This window comes from Belonocnema kinseyi, chromosome 9 (assembly GCF_010883055.1).
Source record: "Belonocnema kinseyi isolate 2016_QV_RU_SX_M_011 chromosome 9, B_treatae_v1, whole genome shotgun sequence".
Taxonomy (NCBI): Eukaryota; Metazoa; Arthropoda; class Insecta; order Hymenoptera; family Cynipidae; genus Belonocnema; species Belonocnema kinseyi.
Genome location: NC_046665.1, coordinates 64,653,861 through 64,665,642, shown reverse-complemented (window position 1 = coordinate 64,665,642; position 11,782 = coordinate 64,653,861). Strand labels below are relative to the sequence as shown.

At 31.3% G+C, this 11,782-nt stretch overlaps 1 protein-coding gene across 1 annotated transcript in view; it reads left to right on the top strand.

Annotated features, from left to right (window-relative positions):
• Positions 1 to 767: 767 nt before the first annotated feature.
• LOC117179766 (myosin-I heavy chain) overlaps positions 768 to 11,782 on the top strand; it is a 107,951-nt gene continuing 96,936 nt past the window's right edge. The window contains exon 1 of the mRNA XM_033371854.1: positions 768 to 1,032. Coding sequence (XP_033227745.1) covers positions 1,008 to 1,032 — 25 coding nt within the window. The 5' untranslated portion in view covers positions 768 to 1,007. The remainder of the gene's footprint in view (positions 1,033 to 11,782) is intronic.

The window sequence follows — 11,782 nt, the reverse complement described above, 5'->3', positions numbered from 1 at the left end:
CTCCTACGTATTGCAATTGAAGTTTTACAAATGTAATTTACAAGCCTCTACATTTTTTACCTAAAAGAAGCAAATATTTCATTCAGAAATGCAGAATTAAGAGTGTGCCTTTTTCCCCCACATGCACACATTTCTTTCCTCTTAGGTAAAACGATTCGATTAATTTTTCCGCATTTTCACTCCACCCTACTTGACAGTTTAGATTTTGAAGTCAGTTTATGAACGATTTTTGATCAATGAAATCTAACTAATTATTCGTTATTTCCACAACTTTTTCATTTCCGAATACCTAATTCTTCAGAAAATTTGAGAGATTATGTGTTCTTTTAACAAACTTCTGAATCTCATTATTTTGAAGCTAGAGTTATACTCTTTTACAGACAACAATAATTTTTTTATTATTTACTTCTAGCAGATTAGGAGGATAGGACCCCATATATAAGATAGTTCAAACGAAACCTTTCTTAAAAATACTTCAAGTTTGAAATTATTTGGAATTTTTAAACTCTCATCCAATTTTACGGTTGTCATGAAGTGTCTCTACCTCTCGTCTCCGGAACCAACTGGAACCAACCACGTCTCCTCCAGTATTACCGTTTTCCCACTTTCCCAATATTACCTCCGGAGTCCATCGAGTCGATAAAGCAGGTTCCCTTCCCCTGAAGAAGACTCGGGGTGATTCGAATCCGCTCCGTGCACCGAGGATGAAACGAAAAGCAAGCTATGTTCTTCGGGCAGTCGGGTGGCAACTGTCGGGCATGTATGTTGCCCTAGGTATCCGCCGGTCTCTTTTGAAGATATCAACGCGCGCAGTGTATAGTGCACACCTCGTTTGTGGCTCGACAACAATGTTCCTTTAGCCCTTTCGTAAACATGTGATTCTGACAGAAAGTACCTGCTAGCGTGCAAAAAAGTGTTCTCCAAGTGTTTGTCCTACCTTGTTTCTTGTGCCACACTAGGGGTGGATATGTTCTTCTTCATCTGCTGAACCACAGGTCACGCACATCATGGTTGCCAAGCACTTCAGCCAGGGTGAGTTTCTGGTCCTTCCATTGTTGAAAACTTCACCACCGGAAAATCCACCCCAACCTTTGTAAAAATCCTTTTAATGGTCCAACAAAAGCGGAATCTTTTGCTCTATCTGAAATCAATGAATAGAAAAGCTTAGAAGCTGTTACAATTTTAGGGAATGGCAATATTAGGGAGCGCCGGCGAGTGCCGGGACACTCCTACCCTATTAAATATATAGGAAACAACCCGCAATCTGCATCTACTATAAATCCAAAATCGGAAAGATTAACATCTCATAACTACCGTTGTTAAGTGCATTTAGCTAATTATTATTAGAATAGATAAAACTCCGTTGGATTTTTCTATTAGGGTTCATAAAACCCTCTTGTAGGGGAAAAATATTTCTAATCATCTGATAATCTGAGCTATGAAAAGAATCTATAAGTTTGTACACAAACTATAAATTAATCTAAGAGAAGAATTCTATACGATGTTAACTAATATCCAATTCAAAAATTTTAATATGGATTATGTGCAGAAGTAGAAATTCGTGTTTCATTGCACTTTTTGCAATCTTCATACAATCAATAAACGCACCTTTGGAGTGACATGTCATGTTTTCTAAATAAACAACAAGAATCTCTGATACAAGCAAAATATACTTAATAGTCTTACAAACTGGGGGTGAAAACGCGAGATGAATTGATACTCCGCGAGTTGGCACGATATTTCTATTTCGTAATGAACGTCAGGTCTTTGACATTGGCCATTGCACGCAGCTCGTCTTTGCACATGTTTATTGTTTATGCACAGTCTGGAGCAATGAACGTGCCACATCTTTTCATTTCAATATTTGTATCAAATGCATGTGCATCTCATTTGTCGTCATTAAAAGATTTTTGCAATTTGTCACTCGATATCCTGTTGCGAAACTCACAAAAACCCAGGGTATCAAAATGTTGCAAATACTTGACAACTGCATTATGTAACAAGAGAAGACTGTCGATTGCGCAAGGGTTTGATGCGATTTTCTCGCTCAATTTAATACTGGGGAATTTTGTACGAAGTGGTTCTTATAATTTGGATTCTTTGATTTTTCCTTTTGAGATAAATGAAAATAATTGTTCTCTTAAAAAGTTCAAAATAAATAAATCTGAGAAGAAAATCTAGAAATCTGAGAAGCTCGGGAAGCTGATCGAATCGTTTTTTAATGAGTCTTCTCCTTAAAGGTTGAAGAAACCTTCAAGTTTATTTTCCACTTCGATTTTTTTTTAATCTCAGGCTTTGTCCCTTTGTCAGCATCGCTTTTCACATTCCGATCAAGAAGGTATCATCGCCTTCTTTATGTTGATCATCAATCCCGAGGCGTTGACCATACAATCTGGTGTTGTGCCCTTGGTTGAACTTCATGGATTTTAAAAGAAGTTGTCAAGGCGAAGGGTTTTTTTCCACTGCCACTTGAAACGTTTGTGGACACATGACATGTGCTTTCCAAGCTCGACTGAATCGACGAGTTCGATAATCCGACTAGCAACTTCTGGTCCCTTTAATCCTCGGTAAAGCATCTGTCAGTCTATCTATAGTCTATACTCCATACACTATCAAATGCCAAGCAATCCATGTAATGTGCAGATTCATGCATGTCTGGATTCTCATTTGTGCAGACAAAATAGTGAAAATTTTGCCCCGTCAGGTCTGCATTGGTAAATCTAATGGTTCCTTACAGATAGGAAAATTCTAGACAAGTAGATGGTAATAATTTTTTCTGTGTGATGATTTCAAATTCCAGTGTACATTTATTGAACATGCTATAGCTTTCAGATTAAATATGCTCGAACTTCAACTCTTCAAATTGGAGAGCCTCAAACTTCAAATCTTCCAGATTGTAAACACTAAAAAGCTTTCTGATTGAAAAGACTCAAAATGATATGATTTCAAATTAATCAACATTCTCTAACTTATAAACGATCAATCAACAGATATTGTATTTTTCAATACCAACATCAAAAGTTGAAATTCATGTTTTAATTGGCAATTTCTAGGAGATTAGAGCAACCATTTGAAATTTTCTCTGACTAATTTTTTATTTTCCCTAGCCATTAGTATCTAAAGACTAAAATGCTAAGCTTTTAACATTTTTAATACGTATAGAATCTTTTATAAATGGAATACGAACATTTTAAGTTTAAATTTATAATTTCAGGGCTGCGATATCTCTAATTTGAAAGAATTGAAAAATCGACTTATTTATAAACCAAAAAATGACCAAAAGTTAATTTTTTAAACCCAAAAAGTGATTACAAGCTACTAATGTACATTAATAAGATGACTAACGCTCTCCTGAATTTAAAAGACTTTAAACGAACATTAATTCATAAGACTTTAAATAAATTTAAGTTAAATTCAGAAGAGTTAAAATTAATTTGAAAAATGTTCAAAGATTCTATTGATTTCAGTAAAATTGTAGTGAATTTAGAGAATACTTGAGGGAAATGAGAAGAATTCGATGAAATGTATGTAAATTCAAGGTGAATTACAATTACAAAAAAACATTGAATTCAGTAAGTTTGAAATAATTTTAAAACCAATTGAAGGTAATTTAAAAATAATTCAGGATAATTTAATATGAATCCAGGGTGAATTCTAAATGAATTGAATTGAAAAATCTTTCCAATCCTACGAAATCCCTAACTTTTTGTGAATACATTCTTTGAAAAAGCGTTTTAATATTTAATACAAAATTAATATTAAAATATTTTGAGAACTTTTTTACAACTATAATAATTCTTTGAAATCCCTTGAAGTTATTGAAATCAATTCAAAATTCCTTGCAACCTTTTAAAATATTATAAATTCTCGTGAAATTAAATATCCTAAATCTGTATAGGTCCTATAAAATGGTACCACATTTTTTGAAATTTGTGAAGACACCGTGGTCGTTTGTTTAAATCCCTTAAAATTATTAAAATCCTTGGAAATCCCTTAAACATTTTTAAATATCTTGAAAACGCCTAACAATATTTTTAATCATTTTAAATCTTAAAAAATGCTTTAAAACTTTTTAAAGTTCTTTTGAAAATTCCTTGAAATTTTTAAAATACCCTAAAATCGATGAAAATCTTTTGAAATCTCTTGAAATTATTCAATTCTGTTTAAAATTTCTCAGAAGCTTTTAAAATATTCTACAATATTTTCAAAGAATTCAAGAAAAGTCAGAAATAGGCATAGACCTGAATCAAATAGTGGTTAACGTACAGGTTAATTTCAGGAATCCGAACGAAACGGGCATTTTCGGATATTTGTCAAATATTTCTACAAATTAAAAAAAATGTGGCCAAAAACTTAGTTCTGTATTAAAAAATATCGAAAGATAATGAGGCACGGGGGGAATTATGTTACATTATGTAGCAATTGTGTTTTTTATAGAAAAGAAACAAAGAAAATTTCGTTACATTCCTTTTCCTTCCTTCCGACATAAAGCTTTGACGAAACACAATTTTAACATTTTCATGCTCAATTTGATTTAAAATCAAAATAATTCGCTAATTTCAGAAAATGATCCTTAATTTCGTCTGGATTCCTAGTTAATTTATTTATTTTTTATTTAAAAACTGTTTTTAAAATTTTTTATGAGAAAAAAAATAAACTAAAGTTGACTGCGTAGTAGCCCTAATTATTCTTGATAGTACAAAAATTCCCTAACTTTTCATCAATTTCCGGTTTTTCCCTGACGCCTTCGAACTTAACAAACATGAAAGGTTTTTCTTGATCAAGATGATTTTTTTCTTTAGGCTCTGGAAACTATGTCACTTTTTAACCCAATTTATAAGCGACATAAGTTTGAATAAGAAGCACTGAACTAAAACCACAATCAGTTTAGCACTCATGCTACTTTGATGTGAACGTCGTATACACACGTCGAAGCGATTTGATAAATTTATCATAACTCTCAAGATAAAATGCTTCCCTTTTGCTAGTGAAATGAGTGCTGCATTGTGTTGTACCTAGAGTTACACAGTTTTGCAATTCACAAACCGCAGAGCACCTTTTGACATCACAGGACGGGAAGTTATTAAGTTTTAAATTCTACGATCCCAAATGCAAGCCACATATCCGGTTGTAGATACATACGTTGCTGCTCATAAACACGCATTGTCCCTTACAAGGATATGGGAAGGCCATGGTGTCAGGTACATGATCATTCTTTAACACTACCCATTCTCCTGAGAAAGTGTCGCGAAATCAAGCTAAAATCGAATTAGTTCCTTCAGAACTCATTTTTTTAAGTTCAAATTTTAGACTCGAAATTAAAATAATCAATTTCAGTGAATGCTGTAGCCTCATTAAGGTATTTTTCATGCCAAAAATAAGATATCTGAAGAAGAAACAACAGTTTATCTACGATTTTAGGAATCAAATTATGTGAAATAAGATGATGTAATTTCAAGTAAATAAAAAAAACATTTTTGATGACATAATTTAAAATCCTTAGTTTAAAAATGATCTTTGAAGATGTACAACCAAGTTTGAGATTGGGTTATTAATTGGACGGAGAAAGAATAAGGAAAGAGTGAGAGGTTAGTTTTGATTTACTCAAATTTTAATAAGCAATTGCTTATTTTGGTTTCGAGAACATTTTCTACAACTTTATTGTTTCCAAATTTGCAAGTAATAATTTATTAAAATTCGACCTTTTTCTTAAATTGGTAAGAAGTGACATAACAAAAAATTAAATAAAAAAATATTGTTAAAATTTTTTTTCGTAAGTTTTAATCTTTTTTCATAAAAATATTTTTTTTTCTCTCATAAATCATTATCGATAATATCATTTTAGTTCTTAAAATAATATATGTATAATTTTTTTCTCTGAATACATGATTTTTGTTAAGACGACTAACTACCTTAAGGCTTAAAGGGTTCCAGACTTCAAATCAAAGCTTCCAAATGGAAAAAAATAAACAACAAAACCAAGATGGCCGTAGGGCAGGGAATACCTGAAAATCAGGAAAAAGTCAGACTTTTTGAAAAAATCTTGCAAAAGTCAGAAAATTTTTATAAGATGCACTCTAAACAACTTTCAAGGATAATAAATTTGAAATTTTTTTATTATAATTTGAAATGATTGTATTCCCTTTATACAATATTATGTGTTATAAGTAACGCAAGATTAAGATTCTGGTCTTTGAGTACTAATGATCAGGAAAAAATTAAGGAATTTCGAAAATAAGTTGTGCGGCTATTCTGATATAATATTGTTATCAGTAATTTAGTTACTTTTTTACAGTTGCTTCCCCCTGACGATTATATTTTTATTTAAAAATGTTATTATTTGGCTGAAAAATTATTTTACAGGTTGAATGTTTATCTCATTGATTGAATATTGAAATATTTTTTTAAAATGTAGTTTTTTTTTGTTGGAACTTAATTTTTCGACTGAAAATGTAAATGTAGTTTTTGATTGAATATTTATCCTCTTTATGTTAGTTAGACATTCATCTTTTTTGGTAGAAAACTAATCTTCTCAATTGAACATTTTTTCTATTTTTTTTGTCAAAAGTGCCACTGTATGGACGTCAATTAGCTTTTTTATTGAAAATTTATATTTTTGGGTTGAAAATGCAACTGTTTTACAGAAAAGTTTTTTCATTTTTCGTTGAAAATTGATCTTTTATGGCTGAAAAATCATCTTTGCAGGTAGAAAACTCAAGTCTTTGTTCCAAAATTCAACTATTTTTTTTAAATTTAATTATTTTGTTGAAAATTCGTTGATTTCGAAAGAAAATTCATCTTTTTGTATTGAAGTTTCTTCTCGTTTTGTTGAAAATTCAACTGTCTTCTAAAGAATTCAATTGATGCAACTGTATTGGTTGAAGTTTAATCTTTTTGTTAGAAAATTCAACTATTTGGTAAAAAGTCATCTGTTTTGATTGAAATAAATAATAAAAATAAATTTAAATTTGAAATTTTTTTTATTCCATCCATAAAAGATTCTAAGTTTAAAATGTTACAAGATTAAAATGCCGGTCTCGAAAAATGAAAAATTTTGTCAGTGAAAAATCAGAAAAAAGTCAGGAGATGTAAAAATAAAGTTTTTCAGCCATCCTGTTGAAACCTTCAAAATGATTAAGTAATTTTTCAAAAAGTTCATTGAACTGCAGAATTTCCTTCACACTTGAATAAAAACTACTTCTTTGTACTTGGAGTCATTTGTCAAAATCTTTTCGTCTAAATCTTTTTGATCAATGTTTTTAGAGGGAAACATACTCTTAATGGGTTTTTGATCGCCGAAGGTCGTTAGTGCTCGAAACTCTATTTGTAAGATCCCGGGTATGCGTCAGTGGAAAGAATTTGAATCGACCTTTGAAAAAATCTGGTTCATGACTCAGGTGCGTTGCATCCTGAGAAGGATTCCCTGAAATTTTTCAGCCCGTGCGTCAGCAGTTTGCCTTAATGAATGAAAGCTGAAAGTGATGCGTGGTATTTATTACATAAACGATCACGTGCCTATAAACGGGACTTTTCTAATCCCTACCTGTCACCTAATATTATAGGCTCTCCTTCCTGAAGTCCTTTCACATAAAAATTTCTAGAATTCCTCCTCTTTTACTCATATCAATTTGTGAGAAAGTTTCAAACCCATTATATGGCACTTTTCCATATCAGGATGCAATCGCTAATTGTATAATCGATAACTAATTATCAAGAAGTTAATTACATTGAGAGGGAGTAGCCTTTTCACTTGACGTGTTGGATATTCATTGTATTAAATTGTTCTCATTTTTTCAAAAGCTTCGGCACTATTTTATAGGGCAAATTTCTCAGCTTTAAAATTTGAAGGTTTAAAGTTTGAATGTTGGATCTGCAGTCTTGAAGTGTGAACCTTTATAACTTGAAAGCATCATGATGATAAAATAAGAAAGTACCGCCTATACCCAAGACTTTTTTGAATCTTTGTAATTTTCAAGCATTGAAACTTTTTAAGTCTCGAAATTGAAATAAAATAACTCAGATCTAATTATTTAAATTTTAAAGTTTTTTAATTTATGGCACTTTTCCATATCAGGATCCGATCTCTAATTGTATAAGCGATGCCTAATTATGGAGAAGCTTATTACATGTAGAGGGAGAACATTTCCACTTGACGTGATCGATATTCATTGCATTAAATTTTCTCATTTTCTTTAAGAGGTTCGGCAATTTTTTTAAGGCGAATTTCCAGCTTTAAAGTGTAATGGTTTAAAATTTTAATGTTGAATTTGCATCCTTGAATTTGTGAAGATTTAATTTTTCAATTTAGGAACGTTGTAATTTGAATTTTTTTTAATCGCAAAGCTTTGAACTATTTCAAACTAGAAGTCATGAAGTTAAAATACCTTAGTTTTATAATCGCTAATCAGAAATAAAAGACGTTTGCAATTTAGAAGCATGTAATATGGACGCTTCCAATTGTCCCAAATATTTTAGCAACCCTCATAAATTATACAAAACACAAATAAAATTAATCCAGAGTCCAATATTATGTTTTATATCTTTAAATGGGTAACGGGTAAAATCTGCCAAATTTCCTGGCTGGTTAGGGTCTCCTATTTTGAAGCAACTTTGGCAATATTTGTTGGAGGGTTGCACAAGAGTCTGTAAGGCGTGCGTTGAATAGTGATATATATATGGAAACTGCAAGTACTTTTGTGTGCACGTATATGAAGACCTCCCCTAACTGTTCATCCCTTTCTGTCAATCCCTCGCCCTTTAACACAAAACCATACCCTGAGTCACACCCCGACAAGCTAAACGACCTTCCACACATATAGGTACTCGATCGTCAGTGAAGTACACACAATGCACACTTAGCTAGTTCAAGTCGCGTCATGGGGATTCCCTTTTTCAGTCTTCCATCTCGTCAATGCAAAGCGGGCTAACCATCCCCCCACAAAACGCGAGCATTTTTGCCTTCGATGAGAAAAGCGATAGGTCCCTTTGTTCCTTAATTGAATTCACGTTTCGCTGCTATGATTTGCGAAATGCAGCAATTCAGGAGGGAAATGTTCTTTTTTTGTAGCTTCGATTTGATGTGTTAAAAGAATTTATTTCCTTACGAAAGGGTTATACACTACCGCAGGAAATTTTCAGTACGACTAGCGGGACTATTATTGAAATTCAGTGCATACTTTGAACCATGCTAACTCAGCCAAAATAGGAGATAGATATTTGAAAAGAATAACAAAGCTAATGAATTTCTGCGTCTGATGTGCCTTGGTGAGAATATTTTAGACTCTTTAAAGATTTTAATTTGAAATATTCAAACTTTAAAGGATGAATATCGAAAATGAAAAAAAAGGGTTCAATGCGTCAAATTTTCTAAATCGAAAAGTTCCAACATACGTTAGCTTTCAATTTGCAAACTTTTTAGCACTTAGCAGTCAAACTAATTTCGACTTAATTTTAACACATTTAAAAATATTAATACCTAATTGTTGATCAAAATCCACTTAATTTTAAAAGATTTACTTGTCAAAGATTCCAAACATAGACAATATTTATAGAATCTTTAAATACTATAAATTAAAAGAATTGAAACTTCAAATCTTCGAAGTTGCCAAATTTACAAATGAAAAGTTTTTAAATATCAACGCTTTATGCTTTCTGAATTTAAAACTTCTATAAACGTGTACGATTCTCAACTGCAAAGCTTTAAACTTCAAAGCGCCCGGTTCGGAAGCATTCAAAAATAAAAGCCTCAAATCTGAAAATATAATTTCCAAGCTTCATAATGTCCAGATTTCGTAATTTAAAAATGTTCTAGCTTTCAAGCAACCAACCTGAAACCACTTTTTAAAAAACGTAGTCTTTTTTAAATTCTAAAGTTTGCAAAGAATCAGTCATTTCTTATTTGACCAAATCTTTGAGTTAATTCAAAATTCAAAATGTGATCTTTTCAATATTTTAGGTTTTTTTAGCTGATTTTAATTTCGATTTATAAACAATGTTATCTAGAAGTAAAAGTTATTGAAACAATTATAGAATAGTTATTTCGCTGGGAAGATATTTTTAATTAAAATTAATGGATTTATGTATCAGTTTTTAATATTTTTAATACCATTTAGTGGAATATTAATCAATCTTGTTTGCCTGAAGCTGATAACATTTTGTGAATGTCCGTGAGTGAATTCGTGTCTGAAATTGATAGGGATGGTTGAAAATGATCGCCGCGGCCGGGGGCGATGCCTAACCCATACGATTTGCTCTGGTTTCATATCAAACAAATTGACTCAATGAACATACAAAAAAATATATCGAATATTTTGTTAGGAAAGAAAAAAGACACGGATAAAGTTTAAACAATTTATGCTAATAACTTTTTTCGATAAAAAGATAATTCTCAGAGTTATAGCATTTTCAAAAAAATGTTAATCAATTGAAATTCAAAAATTTAAGCTAAACAACGCACGAAATGAAAAAAAGTCAGGAGAAGAAAAACAGTGCTTTTTAAAATCCCTACAATACTGTCAAAGCATTTTTTAAATTTTCTTGGAAAATCGAAAATTCAAGTTTTGGTTAAACAAAAAATAATTAAAAATCAAAAGTTCCATTTTGTGGTCAAGCCATGTAGGATACGAAAAAGGCGAATTAACAAAAATTGTAAACCCGAAAAAATCTACAATTTCGTTAAGAATCACTTCGTGATAGGTCGCGTACTTTTTGTTTTATTCGTGAAAAATAGAATTTAAAATAAAAAAATAAAATAAAAAAATTTGTGGAAAAACGACGAAAGTTACGAAAAAAAAGATTAAAAAAAACTGTTTACAAATCTCTGTCGAAAATCGAACGCGCAGCGCGAGTGTCACGATGAGAATATGTGCTTCAAAACCTACCGAGTTTTGAGACACTTAATCCTTGACTACATTTAATTAAGTAGACAATTCAGAATATAAAGACGTATATGAATGCTGCCATCTAAAACATATCTTTTTGATAAAGTTTTATTCAAGCATTCCAAATGCAAAGAAAAAATATTCGAGCGCGAAGCGCGGGGTGTAATTATGTCCGAGCGCGAAGCGCGAGGTAACCCATTATCGCTTAAACTTGCAATTTGTTATGAATATTAAAAATTTGAAGGGTGAATTCAGCTTTTTGCAAATTTTACTTAAAAAATTCGGCCATTTTAGCTGTTTTTGAGATATTAGGGTTTTTCTTATTTCAGCTTATCCATTTGTTTTAACTCTTTCAAAATCCACGAGAAATAAAAAACAGTAAAGTTATTACAATGGAGAGAAAAAGAAAATGGTTAAACTATATACTACATATCGCTCCTAAATAATTCAACGAAAAAAGATATCTTTTTTGAGAAATTTTCGTGATTTACTTTTCTCAAAAGACGAAATGGCTTTACTATTTACCATTTGTATTTCGAGAAATAAAATTCTATTTTTTCTTGCTGCTTGCAAGAAGGGAAAGATTTCGCAAAAAACAATTTTAATAATTATTTCTCGCGAAAAACAAAACAATATATGGTAAATGGAAAAATTTATGATGGTAGAATATATTAATACCTATTATTCCTATATATTTCAGGAAAAAGGTGCACGGAAAAAAAATTCTTGAGGCGAACGAGTGAATCGAGAATATATTAAACTCAAAGAAAGTGTACACTTGGATTAGGTAAAACGTTTAGTCAGAAGAGTTACACATTTAGTTACTTTATGTAAATTGTTCTCGTAAATCAGGAATTTGGACAAAATTGCTAAGTTCGAAAGTTTATTATTTTCGACAGATT